General features: G+C 38.5%; 1 protein-coding gene across 1 annotated transcript in view; it reads left to right on the plus strand.

The window, feature by feature from the left end:
• Positions 1 to 3577, plus strand: part of nrn1la (neuritin 1-like a) — a 159491-nt gene extending 155914 nt beyond the window's left edge. The window contains exon 3 of the mRNA XM_057837782.1: positions 2885 to 3577. Within this exon, the coding sequence (XP_057693765.1) occupies positions 2885 to 3173 (289 nt within the window). The 3' untranslated portion in view covers positions 3174 to 3577. The remainder of the gene's footprint in view (positions 1 to 2884) is intronic.
• The last annotated feature ends 12818 nt before the right edge of the window (positions 3578 to 16395 follow it).

The following is a 16395-nucleotide window of genomic DNA, read 5'->3' on the forward strand; positions in this document are numbered from 1 at the left end:
AGCCGTACTGTTACTTACTTTTTATATGCTCAAAATACACTTTGCCTCTGCTGACCTCTGTGTGATAGTCTCAGGTGCACAATATGATCAATTTTGCTAGCATCAGCATTAGCCTTCAGAGCTATGTGCAGTGCACAGTATTTGGTCATCCGCAGCTGTAAATGATTTAAAGTTTTTCACAACATTGATAGTGGACTATAATCTCCTTAGCAGTGGTGAATGAAATATTCACTTTTTGTTTTACCTAAGTAAATGTACAGATACAGGGGCAAAAATATTACTCAAGTAAAAGTACAAAAGTAGCCTATGAGCCAATATTCAAAGAAAGACCCAGAAAATTAATTGACTGCTCGATTATATTTAAAACAGATTATATTTTTAACAGAAGCTTAACAAACTCAAAAAACCCCAAAACTAAAAAAAATAATGTCTCCTGGCAAAATGATTAACAGATCGGACCTTTCTCCAGGTGATTACCAATAGTATTTATGATTCTTCTTCTACTTTAGCTTAATAGTGGATTGCAAACAACTATCACGTGCATACCCCCAGCTACTGTACAAGAGTGTGCAGCACCATCTGAAGGCGCGCTGTTCCCACTGTTGGTTTTTATTGATCAATATTTTGTTCACCTGCATAATCTTGCTTGTACTCGTGTTGCTGCCTATAGTGCTCAATTACACTATATTTGCACAGGGCTAATCGATTGCGCTGGATGCATGAAAACAAAACTATCAATTCACCATGAGAAAATAACAAACAAGCAAAAGTAACATGTAAGCTGGCACCAAATTCAAAAGTACCCCAATAGCAGGCGACTGCGCGCCGGATCCAGCCTCAGCTCACCAGATCCGTATAGCAATCACACCCGGTTAAAGTCAGTGCGCCAGATGCGGCCCGGATTAGCACAATGACAGTCCAAATGATAGGTTACCCACTGTTCCGGGATGGACCGTGCAGACCAGACGCGCTCAAACTCTGAAATTTAACGGTTGACATGTGACGTCACGGTCAGCGCGCACCTGAAAGGCAAATAAACAGAAAAACACACAGGAGTCACAACACATCAGTGGAGGGCACATTTGTATGGTAAGTGCTTCATCCAAAGTCATAATTGCATTTTGAAGTCACTGATTGACTGCTAAACAAGATATTCAATCATAGGTTAACAAAATGGCTGGTGTTTTCAACTGATCTGCCCTGTCTGCAAGTTAAGTAACTCAAAAGTTGTTGCATGACAACATATGGAGGGAGAAAGAATTTACTCTATATTGCTGTAAATGTTTCAATGTTTGAATACTCTGATTCAAACTGAGGCCATGTCCACACGTAGCAGGGTTTTTTAAAAACGAGGATTCTGCCCTAGTACGTCGGGGAAAAATAATTGCGTCCACACCTGCACGTTTGTGTCGAAAAAAAAAAAAAAAATCCATAGCCAACCGCTTTCATTCATTTTTAAGTACATTCAAAACAATAAAATAATTGTCCAAAATACCCATTATTCAATGAAAAGCACAGCAAGAGTTTGTTAAAAAAAAAAAATGGAAGCAAAAAAGCGCCTATTTAATATACTCCAAATGTAAAAAATGGTCTCATGTGTGACGTGAGGACAAAATTTGTCGCAGCCAGTGACGTAAATCATCGGTTATCAGTGTCCACATGATGAAGCCACAAACGCAGAATTCGCAAATCTTCACCTTCGCCGTCAATTTTAAGAACCCTGGTTTAATTCTGCGTGCGTGTGTGGATGGTAGGTCAAACCGTAGAAAAATATCTTCTTTTTGCCGAATACCCTGCTACGTGTGGACATGGCCTAAGACCCTTCTTCTTGTGTTTGTGTAACTTTGCCTTAATTGTCGCCTTGATTGCACACATCGGCGAGCCTGGGACCAGGTGCCACTGATCATCGTTAGCAGGTTACTTAAACCGATCCTTTGCCTCACTTAATTGGCAGATCAACAACTCACCTACAGGTATGTGACTTTCAGCTAACAAAGAATCTTGTAATCCTGATACTGAGCTATTTTTTGTGTTTTTTCCCCCCTAGATCCTGTACTGCTTACCTGGCAAAACGCCTAACTGCCCGTTCACCTGTTCTATCACCAAACTGCCCACCGGATTTTCGGACACTATCTCCCACATTGTCAATGAATTAAGTTCCCTGTTACCCCAGAACTTTAACAAATACAATATGTTGTTTACAGTCTAAAAATAGGTCATCATGAATCCTAACACTAACCCTAACCAATTAAAATATTTTGTGAAAAAACAATGTTGTATTGTTATGTTGTTGTATGTTGCATTAATATGTTAGCATTAATAAATGGAATGAAAAAGAAGTGTTGTCATTCTTGCTTTTAATAGACAAATTTAATTTGCAATATAGACACATTCGAGTAAGATACATTTATCAAAATGGACCCCAAATTTAATAGTGAAAACGGTTTTGATACAAATCTGGCCCAGATTGGGTAACATGTTTGCCATATCCGGGCAATATATTATTGTCGTGTCTGCTACTTTGGACCAGTTCTGGCCCAAAACAGGTTGCTAATCTGGCAAGTGACTCCTTAGTGAGTTTGGGCCATTGTTCAAAAAGACACTGGGGCGAATCCGTTTTCCGAAGTTGGGGCAAAATTTGCAGTCCATCTGGCCCATGTCCGCTCCAGTTATATTTTGCTATATGGGTAGTGGAGTAAAAAATACAGCTACGTGCTGCAAAATGTAGTGAAGTAAAAGTAAAAATTACCACTTCATATTTGTACCCAAGTAAAGTACAGGTACAAAAAAAGTACTTATGTACAACAACAAAGTCATCTTACTTCGTTACATTGCACCAGGGTGAACATCAACAAGTGACTAAATTTTGTTTTTTTGTCCTTAGGTCATGGGATGAGTTTCATGACTGTGCCAACGTGGCGATGGCTGGTTGTCCAGAGGAAGCTGCAACCGTCTGGGAGTCTCTTCGTCAAGAATCCAAGAAGATGCAGTTTTCAGGAAACCTCTATGACATGTGCTCCAACCGCAACAGTCACACGTTAACCTCAATGCCCCCGCGAGGCTCCCACATCAAAGGAGAGCTTAACCAAGAGTCTCTAAGAGGGCGAGTCGGTCGTTTTGCAACCTCATACTATATTATCATGCTCCTGTCTCCTCTGTGGCTCCTGTTTTGAACAGAACTGCCTCAACACAATGGGACTTGTGTAAATATAAACGTTGTGAGTTTTTGCCTCCAACGTTCTTCACCGACCGCTTTTCCGAGACACCAGAAGAGAGGAATGCATGCTTTCTTTCTGAAATTCAATCATCCTCTTTCTTACAGAGTTCAATTGACACTTGTATGAGCTGCAACCTGTATATACATCAGCTAATAATAGCAGCCATACATCACCTGTCTATATACATTTGTTAATCTCATAATGTACAAGCTTTTAGCAAGAACTGGCTAAAAAAAGAACAGATCCGGGGCCATTATGGACTGCCCTCTTCATTTTCGTCAAAAACAGCAGACAACAGCTGCTGCATTTAGGTTACAGGCTTTTGAATGAACTTTTTTTTTTTTTAATAACGCAAAGAACTTTCACATGTAAAGTGTACAGCTTATATTGACCCTTGAGGTGCATGTTTCAAAATCAAGTACAAAAAGCATGATACGGTATACCCTAATTAAACTGCAAGGTTTTTTTTCCCTATATTCAACCCTTGTCTAATGCAGATCAGGTAGGGATGAATGCTTCTCTGCAGGCACAAATTGCTACGCTTCTTCAGAGACTCCATGCTTGATAAGTCAGACCCATTTATGAGCCATCACACGATAGTAGCATCAGATCCCCCTGGAACTTGAAATGGTCACATACATGCGCAAAAAATACATGGAGTCAACTGATGTATGGATGCTCGACCATTTTGTTTTGAACAAAATTGTTGGTTTAAAAGTAGATAATTTGTACTTGATGTGGGATGTATGTTTTCTTCTTTTAAAAAAAATCTGTTTACACTTTTGTTGTTGTTTTTTTAATTATTGTTATGATTTTCTTTATGAAGTTTACAGGATACAATAGTAAACAGAGTGTAGTACAATATCTTACCGGGCGGAGATGGCATGTTCTCCCAATGCTTGTCTGGGTTTTCTATAGGCACTGAGGTTCTTCCCACATTCAAAAATCATACTTTGGACTAACAAATTGTCGTTAGTTGTTATTTGTTAATGTCAATTTAAATGACTTTGTGGCAGCCACTTCAGCGTGTAGCTCCTCTTGCCCAAAAGGCAGTTTGCATGTCCTAGAGAGGACATACATTATATAGTAGTAATATTTTCACTATCAAGGTCAATTTTCTTTCGACTTTTCCTGTGTAATGTGACAATCCTTGCTCACTTTGGGTGAAGGCAAACTACACAATGTACTGGTTGCCAGTGAATCACATGGCACAAATACGATCGTATCATTGGCACTCACAAACACACAATCACTGAGTGAAGACTGAACCCAAGTTATCTACATCAAAGTCAGGCAAACAACTACATGTTCAATAACCCTACTATCTTCATATATATATATATACATACCGTAATTTTCGGACTATAAGGTGCACCTGACTATAAGCCGCCACCCACCAAATTTGACACGAATACAGAATGTGTCCATAGATTTGCCGCAACGGACTATAAGCCGCAGCTGTCCTCACTGTATTATGGGATATTTCCACCAAAAGATATTAACCGGTAACACTTTATTTGACAGCAGCTTCATATGACTGTCATAAGACCAAATGAACCACCACCAAGCTTTGAACCAATTGGCTGCAAAGCTTCATTGCTTCAAGAAGCTTCATCTGGCCATCACTGCACCCTTTGGGGAGAAAGTCAACCTCTGCTGCCACTTGCTGTCAACACTGTTGTTTTCCAACATGCCTCCTAGCTTGCATTGCAGTGCTACAGATGTAAACAACAACCAAAATTCATGTTCAGTGCTAATTATTTCTTCAATTACTGTTCAAGTTGTTTCATTAATTGCTAGTTATGGTATTTGGTAACACTTAATTTGACGGTGGGACCATGAGACTGTCATTAAACAACCATAATTACGGCATGACACTGTTATGAGCATTAATGAATGCTTATAACATGTCCTTTAGTGTTATCTGGAAAATTAGCTCACTCTTGATTATACTTAATGACACCTGTCTTAAGCATTCAGTAATGCCCGTGATAGTGTCATGTCTTAATTATGATGGTCTTATGACAGTCTGATGACTATTATGACTATGACTATTAACTAAGCTGCACTGGACTATAAGCTGCAGGATTCAAAATGCGGGGGAAAAAGTAGTGGCTTATAGTCTAGTCCAGTACTTCTCAAATGGTGGGGCGCGCCCCCCAGGGGGGCGCAGAGCGATGCCAGGGGTGGCGCATGTGAGCTCTGGGAATTTTTTTTTTTTTTTTTTTGTAGTACTAGAATAAAGTGTACTTGCACATCCACCCAGTGTGTGGCAGTGGCGCTCTCATTTTCAGAGAGCGCGCAGTATTTTTGAACTCAGCAAGAGCACACAGAAAAGAGATATAAAGAAGAGCTGTGCGCCATTTTCGAAAGCCGTTTTCCGACCGGACTCACGCAGTGACCCACTGTCTTCTCCGGTTCTCACGTGTCCGCCCAAGAAGTGCCATTTTCAGCTTGGGATCGTCACGACGACCGCCCTCACCTACGGTTCTCCGTCGGCCGCGAGAATGCACTTTTTTCGGGCCGTTTGCATTTGACTTTTAATACAGTGGGAGAAGAGGAAAAAACCACTGTTTACTGTGTCTAAAAATGATTATAGCGGACATCCGGAAGCCAGATCAATTAAGACGTCCCTTAAAGACATTAGACCCCAATCTCATTGATAAGCCGCTTGATTGTTTTTCAGCGAAAACGTCACAATCGCCCCGCTTTGTCAGTGTTATATCAGTAAACCAGTGAGCACTGTTAGCATGCTCAGTGCTAAATAACCCCACACCATTGCAAATGAGGTAATACTGTGAGCAGCGAAAATAAAAACTGTCCTTCTGTCCAAAGACACTCTTCCTTTTGTCCAAAGACACTTTTTTCCACTTCTATTCAGTTTTGTTTTTTCGGTCAATTTTTTTGGCTTATTGTCCTCATGAGTTAAAAAAAAAATCAAATTGATTAGAAACATTATTATTTTCTGATTTTATTACATTTTATTTTGCAGTATCAAATGGTCAAAAATGTACCTTGAGTGTATTTTTACAATTTGGATGTTGACTTGTTTTTGTTTTTTTTTTCAATTCAGGCAAATTGATGTGCGTTAAGTCTTTTCTTTTACAAACAAAACAATGTTAATAAAGTTATACTTTATTCTAAGTTCATTTATATTACTGTTTTTTCTTTAGTAGAAAAAAGGACACAATGTTAGGCAGATGCGTACTTGTAACAATAATTTTATAGACAAATGATACTATTTACAGTGGCGGCAGAGAGTTTGGGGGGGCGCAAAATATTTACGTCTTCCTTGGGGGGGGGGCGTACTAGAAAATAAGTGAGAAGCACTGGTCTAGTCCAATAGTCCATTTTTAATGCAGATCCAAATATTCAACAATAATAAACATTTAGTAGATATTGATGGGTATACAGTTACTTTACATTCATTAGGAGATTACGCTTGGGGAATTGTTCATATATAAATACAAAATTTAACTGTGCGAAACCATTATTAAAAACGGATAACACATTTCCCAATGTGTACATACACTATGTACTGTAGGTTTTTTTCCCCCCTCCACAATTAATTTGGACTGCGTTATGGCAAAGGTCGAGATTTAAATTTCAGCTACAGTTACAAAAGCAAAACTGACACACTGAAGCAAACAACAGGCGACGTTATCGTTATCATACTCAGATATCCATTCCACACAATTCAGTTCATTGTTGAGCAGAGGGCTGTGTTAGCTTCTGTGGACTGAGCGCCACCCTACCTAGGAACGGACACATATCAGTAAACAACAATTCAATTACATCAATGGGCAATTAAATGTTTTCACTTAACAGGCATGTTTTTGAGTGTTGGTGGATGCCAAACATACTGGGAAAATCCATGCAATCAAACAGAGAACATCCAAAGAGCTGAGATTCAAACCCCTACTTTGAAATTTCCATCCTGTCAAACTGAATGAGTTAGTTCAAGTAAATAAAAAAAAAATAATAATAATATGGGAGGAAAAGCAACTGATTTTAACGATTCATTTAAAGCAGTGATTCCCAACCTTAATTGCACCACGGACTGGTGTGACGTGGGCCATTTTTCACGGCCCAGCAATGTGTGACAGAAAATTCCTATAGATATAAAATAACAGGAGTGTGATAAAAACTAATGAAGTGCAGGGCAAATGTAACTCACCATACCCTGAATCAACCTTTTTTAACTAAAACTTGACGACAAATATCCTTGGTAGCAATAATAATGAGTTCTTCTCAAATCGTGAAAGGTTTCTTGGCTTTAGCAATAAGGTTCGCCACCATAGGTGGAGTTTGACTTTCGTAGCGGGGGGGGGGGGGGGGGGGAATACATGTTGATGACCCCAAAACGGCAGCAATAAAATTACTTACAAGATACTGTATATGCCCGGGTAGTATCTTAGCCCATGCTCGTAAATACAGGCATCCCAGCTATGCGTGTGTGGGTGCGCGTGCCTATGTGAGTGTGTGCGTTTTTCTGCGGAGAAGTACACACTGTTTTTTGTGATATGCGGAGATATCCAATTTAATACCAAGTTTTTCAATCAATCACACCCTTGCGAAACGAATCCTAACCGCGGTGAGTTTGAAAATGGCGGCAGGCAAAAGAGGAGACCGCATCCTTTTTGATTGACTATTCCAGCGAGGAATATTTATAATAATAAGTTGAAAATTAGTGTTTTTTCTTTTACATCATTTTTGAGGGGAATTCTAAATCAGGCTGCTTAGGACAGCTATACTTTTCGCCAGGATCGTCATCCATTGAATATGGTACGCCAGCCAGTGGTGGCTCTAATGTACTATTAGTGTCATTTTTTTTTGTTCATTTCATTCATTTCAGTTGTTTGTTTTATTGCTTTACAACTTTTATAGACAATATTTCACCGGAAAAATCTTCATTTTAAAATCCTATACAGAGGTACCTGGACATACGATTGCTCCGACACACGATCTTTTCGACATCCGACGTAAAATTTGACTCGCCATTTGTTTCTACATCCGACGACATGCTCGAAATACGACGATAAGACAACGCAGACGAACGCACGGCGGATTTTCTTGTGTTAGTAATCAACACAGGTTTAAAAAATGTTGGTACAGGTGGTGAAACGCTCACCTTTTAAATGAAGATGCAAATTATAGAAAAATATGAGCGTGGGTTGCGCATCCGTGAACTGGCTCAACAATACATCTCCACGGTCCTCCTCCGACCACCGTTCGGCAGTCTTTATAAATTAAGCTGAAAATTATTATTGTGGTAACATCGCCAAAGAAATCGTCAGCTTTGTCTCGTTTTTATCATTTATTTCACAACTTATTCAACAAAAATTGCCTCCTGACCGCCAAAGTTGATCGTGTTCTCAAGAAAACATTGAAAGTGAAAGTGAAACTCTCAAGCTCACCACTCTGGAGTGGTGAGCAAAAAACGTCCGCCACATTAGAACCCAATTTGTTACATTATTACAGGAATAGTAATTATCATTATTATTATATTATTCTGATTTTTACTTATAATTTATTTGCTTTGCTATGTGCAGTTGCCTATTGTAATAGTACCAGCAGTATTTATCAAGGATTTAGTGTAGGTTTTTGGGCTGTGGAGCTAATTAAGGGAATTATAATGTATTCCTATGGGAAAATTCTGCTCGACATAGGACCATTTCGACTTACAAACAAGGTCCTGAAACGAATTAACTTCATATGAAGAGGTACCACTGTATAAGAAAGTCAAATACTAAACATTGAATGACACTTCTCAGCCACCGGGGAGGGGGCCTGCCCTCCACTTAAACTCCGCGTATGTTCGCCACGAGATATAATGCGTGTGCTAGCTTTTAGCCACATATTATGCAGAATAAAGTTGGCTGTCGGCTCCTCTTCTAGCTCTGCAGGCGGCCTTTTCCCCGTGAAAAAAATGTCCAAAGATATCTGCTTTTCAGTCATCTTCGCTAACGTGTGGGCTTATTATTTTCGAGACCAAATCCGATTCGCCTACGTCATTGTGTTGGACAAGCGCACATAGATATATAAAGTAGTAGCTAGATGATAGCTCCACATGATTTCAATGACAACTTCCTATCCAGTTATTTTATTATTATATTTATAGAGTAGATAGGCATATTGATGTGTTAAGAGTCACAGGCCAGATCGCGCTCGTTAACAAATTGTTTATTTCTCTGAGGCCCGGTAGCAAATGCGCAACAGACCCGTACCGGTCCCCGGCCCAGTGGTTGGGGAACACTGAATTAAAGGGCAACGAAATGTTTTTATTTAAATTTCACTTATTTTAATATTGCATTTGTGGAAAAAAAACTAAACATATAAATTATGTGCTTTTCATTCATCTCAGCGTCATAACTGCCTCTCTGCATGTATGAAAAATGTCTCGTGACCAAACCTGGAAAGAGGATTGGCATAATGATTTTTTGGGCCAAATAAGAATCAAATTAAATTTCTTATCCAGCAAGTTTGAAACGAAAGTTAAGATTTTGAGAAATGATAACTTAGCACGAGCAAAAAAAAAATAAAAAAATAAAAAAACATCTCTAAAGTAAAAGTCAACATTTTCAATCAAAATTGGCACTTTTGTTTACAATTTCCCCTTTCGCTGCTCATACTTTTGCTCTTGATGACAAACTTTCGTTTGATTCATTGTTTGCAAAATGGCTTTTTTTCTCCCTTGCGGCCTATAAAATTTAATTTGCAACTTTGGAAGTTTGGTTTGATTATGTTTTGGCACAAATATATTCCAATTTGAATACATGATTGTTAACAACAACAATAAGTTGAGTTCAGAGCGTCACAAAACCACCAACTGGCTTTACAAATTGCATTCAAGTGGAGTCCTGGAATGACTAATTTATTTAGACTTCCTTGGGCTAGTTTGCAGAACATTCCCGCATTCCTCGTTTAAAGATGCAACGAGGAGAATTAGGTAAACAGGTATTGATTATTTGCTGGGATGACACAGCAATTTCCTCTACAACCGTTACAACATATTACAGTAAACTTTTAGAGCTCAAGTCACTGTGAAGTGAGAGTGTGCTTGAGCTCTTTTTTTTAATTGGTTCTTGCCCAGGTCTAGAATACACCAGGGATTCTCCTTGGCATCCTGCATTGTAGCCTTACATTATGGGACCAATATGTGTTTCTGACAGCACAGCAGCCCGATCATAAGCCAAGTGTATTTCATGCCCCGGGAAGTGTAGTTTGAGCCTCCAGGCCTGCTGAAGTGTTTGTTATTCTAACTGGCTGCCGGGAACAGTTGCTTTGTCTGGCTGAGGATCAGAAATATTGTCACATTATAGTCAGATGGGAGAGAGGAGAAGAGTCCACTTGGAAAACAAACACTTTTGTTCTCAGTTCAAATGCACTGAAATGAATCTACTTGTCTAGCACTGAATTTTCAACAGACGGTTCTGGGTTCCTTTTTTTGCTTTTACCTAAAATAAATCAAAGCTTCCCAACTGTAAACTGGTGTACAGCAATCTGTCAAAGATTGAAACCAACCCTCTTAGGCAAATGTTTACACACCAGGTAAGATGAAAAGTTAATAAATGTATGTGACAAGGGATATCTAAAGAAAGAGATTCAGACTTTACCGCCCAATGAACTCGCTGAACTAACTTGCCAGAGGCAAGTTTAGGAAATGTACCTGCAGGCCAAGAAGATCAAAAGCGACACGTTTTAAATGTTGTGTAGATAGAATGGTATTTGTCCAAAGTAATTTGGGATAGTAATGTCAAGTAGAAGACTTGAATGTTAAAGTCTACTGTATTCCAGTTTCAGACAAGCTTAGCAAACCCTGGATTTCTATTACTGAATAATCACACTGTATGCAGATTAATAGACTTATAGGCAATAAAGCCACAACAATTTTAAGCATAAGTTCAAAAGAAGGAAGAAAGGAATTAGGTTAAGGTCTCAAAATTTAAAAAAAAATCCAATCAGCCTGCTTTTAATTGGGGACTTCATATCCTAGAGTATTTTTTATTAAGGTAAAGTAATTTTGAACCTTAATTATACTGAATTATAACTTAGAAGCCTTGCAGCAATTTGGAAACAATTACAGCTAGTCCCCGGGTTACGACGTACCCGACTTACGTGATTTAGACTTTATGACGCCGGAGAATTTGTTTTTTCTTTTTTTTTTTTTTTTTTTTTTTAATAATATTGACTTATGGTTTGTGATGCATGCTTTTTATCTTGGTGAAGAAAGCGTAGAGCAAGTAGTACTAATGGCACGCGAGTAAGATGACATGTACACACGATGAAGAAGAGCGCACACATGAGGAAGAGCGCATTTGCTCCTATGAAGACGTCGCGCAGCCAAGTGCGAGAAGCGAGAGAGAGGACAGATTACAGCTGCAAGCCTACGCGCACATTTGTTGCTTGTGAAGCATCTACAGAGGAAACACCTGTATATAAAAGCTTTTGTATTGTTTATTGTACGTTTTCAATGGTGGTCAAATACTTGGGGCGAGTTTATGTGATTGTTTTTGATGATGTGCGGATACTAACTGATACACGCTAATCGTGTGTGTGGATTGTTATTGATGTATCATCAGCTAGTTCTAAACGCAAATTTGAATTGCTGTTATTGAAGATTAAACTGATTTCATTTAAATTTTATTTTAGAGTCATTCTGCATGTGTTGGTATCATTAGCAGCTGAATAAACTCAGCAAACCACACAGATGTCTGGCATCGTCATTTCGGATCTTAGCTTGCTGTCTAGCTAGGACTTTGCTCCAACAACTTGGTGAGGACAGTACAATGACATATAATACATGTTTCGGTAAAGTTATTTTGAGATTTAGAGGGTATTTAGGGATAATTAAACTCGTTTGTAACCTGGGAACTACCTGTACTTTGTAGATAAGGGTGATGAATGCTATATACAGTTGGACCCTCATGATGCGAGCACCTCACCTTACATTTTTGATGATACAAGCATCGTCATGAGAGAAATGTCTCATTATGCGAGCAAATTTTCACCATACAAGCAAAATCCAGAAAAGCCTATCAGGAGGCATGCGAGCGCTCTCTTTCACTTTGTTTCTCGTATCTTGGCATACGAGCATTTCACACCAGCAGAATTCCCCATTTGCCCACCTGTCACTCATCATCATTGTCTAATTTTGCATGCACCGAAGTTCATCCGAACCATTTGTGCTTACAGGTAATATTAACTATGTCCCCCAGTTTAGTTACACGTAAAATGTTTTGTTTATGTTCATGTTATGCTACCGTTTCCTTTAATGTGACGGTGTATGTGTGTCTGCCTGTTCTCGCTCGCCTCCTGTTTGACTTTTGTTACATCGCGAGACTTCAGCCATCACGGTAAGTGCTTGTCTATATATAACACTGTTTTTATACTTTTAATTTCTTTTTCATCTATATATACAGTATATGGCAGAAAACACTCGGGTGACTTGAAGTTTCGCTCTAAGACCCCTATTTTGGCCAAATTTAAAAATTGTCCGATATGCATGTGTGATATATCATTGGAAAGCTTAAAATTTCAATTTTCTGGGGGAAGAAAAATTTTGAACAGAAGGGCATTTAAAAAAAAAAAAATTAGTAGCAAATCCCTAACTGGAGGCAAGAGCACGTGAGAGCAGAATTACAGACGCCATGACTTTAACGAGTTCTTATCATGTACTTACCTTGTTTTGACCCCAAAACTCCATGTAGCATGTATCACTGAGTGTCAAGACACAGCTATGAATGGCCACAGCCGGATTTTTGTGGGACTTTATGGGTGAAACATGGTGATATAACAAGGGTCACGATGCAGAAATCGCAAACAACAAGGAGTGGTTGAGATTTTCTTTTTCATATAGTTATCCTTTTAAACGTCATTTTTCAATTTTTCTTTGTCTGGATCGATTATTTATCATCTAACATATCGGGGAAAATATAAAGCGCACTCGTGTATAATGCGCACCCCAAATTTACTTGTAAAATCTAGGGGAAATTATTGTACCCGTTTATAACGCGCAGCCTAATTTTAGCACCAATAAATAGAAGAATACAAGAAAACTCATGTACAGATACAGAAATGTCATTTCGCTGACTGGTGAAACACAGCACAAGCATAGTACATTGGTAGTTCATAACATTACCATAAACTGACAATATTTACGCTAATAATATGATTTGCATGTACACAACCATATACTGTACAGTAAGGCTGCAACAAAAAATCGATTAAATCGATAAATAAATTAGTTGCCAATGAATTTGATAATCGATTTTTGCTGGCAGCTATGAGCAGTCCCGTTTGGGTCTGCGTTTGTGTGTAAAGTGAGGCTGTGATTAGAGCAAAAAAGAATGAGTTCACTGATACACTCAGGTTGGGTTGCTGAATCAATACAAATTGAATGAAGTGTCGAGAGTTAGATTGTCATTTGCGTTGTTAGAGCCAGTGTTCCTCCCTCAGAGGTGAGTAAATTAAGCCAATTGTATTGTTTCTATTCTTTGTTGATGAGACGTTACTATTTAGCATGGAGTACTAAGCTAGTTAGCGATTATGCTAATCAGTGTCTTAAGTGTCTATTTGTATTGTGTTTTGGAGAAGCATATTAGCACTTGAGTTATTGATAGAGCGGAAAGTTGTCTTATTTCGTTTTATAAACCCACACACATAAACCCATTCATATGACAGCATAGAGTCTCCTTTCAACACAAACTCCCATTCAAACTGTAAATTGTCATAGAAAACAGTGTGCTTTGAAATTGGATTTGGATTGTATTCAAGAACAACTGTTTGATAAGGACAAGTGATTCATTACAGTCTGCCTCCTCCTTATTCAATTTTTTATTGTTTAGTGTAAAGAAAATAAATAGGTCATTGACACAATTTAGGTATATCAGCGCTTTGCCCACAAGGGAAAAAAAATGTCAATTAGCAACACTTTTTTACTTACTTCATGTACAGCAGCTGTTGACCACAGTTAATTAAAGTGCCAACGACAGGATTAAAACAGCATTATTATGTGGATTAGAATCATATTTTGAGACGATTCGACTATATACAACAATTTGGCAAAGCGCAGATGACGACAAGTTAGTCTTTTATTGAGGATGACGTCGGCAGGGTTTCATTTGGTTTAGAATTTTACCCATTGAGGGGGAATTATTTGGAACGAGGAAAGTGCGACGAAGAGAGCCGCAAAATGTCATTGTTTAAGTCTCTCTACGCCAATAGTTTTACAGGATATTCTTTTTATCAAAGTATTTTTCCCCAATTGCTAAATAAATGGTATGGTCATGACAAATAACAGTATTGTGCCAACTGGAATATGAAATTATGAAAATGAGTTTTATTTTCGCTTTTCGAAACGAAAAATCACACAAAACTAGCCCGGTCATGTCACTCGGCAGCAGGGTTGTCGATTGTCTTCACAGTTCGGCAACCCGCCCGGCGGCGAGCAAGTTACAGCTCGTTCCCCTGCTACGGACCGGAGAGCTCGCCGGGGAAGCAGCTGAAGAGTACCGCCGGACAAACCGGCCGATGTTGGAGGAGCACGTAGCTGCCACACGGTCAACACGAATATGGCGTAAAATAGTACTTTACTACACGGTGGAGATGTGAACAGAGAGCGGTGTGCAGTTGTTGTGCAGCTAACATGGTCAGATATGTCTGAAGAGAACTTTTCTACATGTCTGTCCATGATCAAACGTAGGTAAACAGTCCTATATTTAAAGTAAGTAATCCGCAAAATCAGCTGAATCCACAGTCCATCTGCATGCAATAAAGCAATGCTGTATCGTGAGATGCTGACCCGGGTGACGTCACATTCGCATTCGTCCTAAACCCGAAACTGAAGCCGGAAGTCACACATTTTTATGGCGTGGGATTCAAAAATTGAATACATAAAACGATGACTTCCATACGTATCCAAGCGGTCCATTTCAATCAAGAGCAAAAAAAAAAAAAAACGCGTGAAATATAAAATAAACATGCTTTTTGGTGTCATATGCACTTTAAGTCAGGAAGTGGTGATAAATTATTATTTATGAAGGAAATAGTCATCCTTTTTGCCTTCATTGTTACTTACGACATGCCTAAATTATTTCAAGTTAAATTGTGAAGGTAATTGAAAAAAAGTTACATTTATTTGATTAATCGATTCATTAATCATCTTTTGTTGCAGCCCTACTCTACACTAAGACATGTCCAGAAAAATCATCCTGCTCTAAAAAAAAAAAAAACAACAACCTTGTTTTGTTTTTTTGTTTTTTAACCCAAATCTACTGTTTCGCTTGAGCTTTGTTGAGTGTTGTTTTAATGGTTGTTAGTGCGTGTGTTTGTGCTATTTCCCTTCTCTTCTTACTTTGATTCAAATATACATGCATTCATACATTATATGTTTGGCTACATTTCTGGAAAAATAAAAGAGTTTCTGACTAAACAAATGAATGTTGTCTCATATGTACATTTATAGATAAGATTTGTTGGTTTTCTACAAATTTTATTTTGTTTTATGTTTTTTAAACCCAAGCATTATAGAAAATGAAAGTGTGTATGAAATCTTTTAACTTTTCCTTGCCAGCTGTGTTCATTTTGCACTCTTAACAAACCTTTGCTGTGAACAGAGGACTATTAATTGGCACAAAAAAAAAAAAAAATCTTTAAAACAAAAGACCACTTCATGAGATTACACTGGTGGGCAAAATAAGTAACAGAAACATTCTTGCAATTATAACTTTTACAGTACAAGTATTTTGAAAATGCAATGAATACCAAAGGCTTAAGAACTCATTACATCTATATTTCTATGACAAACTCCATCCATTCTTTATACCACTTATCCTCTGGGGCCAGGGGGTAACCTGGAAAGCGGATTGAATGTTCCATATATCCGCTACGAATATGTTACACATATCAACCTGAGAAAAAGCCAATTGAGACCTGTTTCACAGAAGGAACCTTCAAAAAAATATACGGCTGCTGATTGGACGATGGCTCTTCTTGTCGCACTCGCCAAAATGCCGTTTCATGTCAAAAAAGCTTTTAGTGATGTTCTTTGCTCCTCTTGTATTGAGGATACTAAGTGTATTTCCAACAAAACTTGGGAAATGTACTTATCCACAAAAAACTGTTTGCATCCTGGCGTAGTATCCAAGCAGATAGTCACTTTCTGGTCACGTCTGCA

The sequence above is a fragment of the Corythoichthys intestinalis genome, chromosome 5, assembly GCF_030265065.1.
Source record: "Corythoichthys intestinalis isolate RoL2023-P3 chromosome 5, ASM3026506v1, whole genome shotgun sequence".
NCBI classification, from domain to species: domain Eukaryota; kingdom Metazoa; phylum Chordata; class Actinopteri; order Syngnathiformes; family Syngnathidae; genus Corythoichthys; species Corythoichthys intestinalis.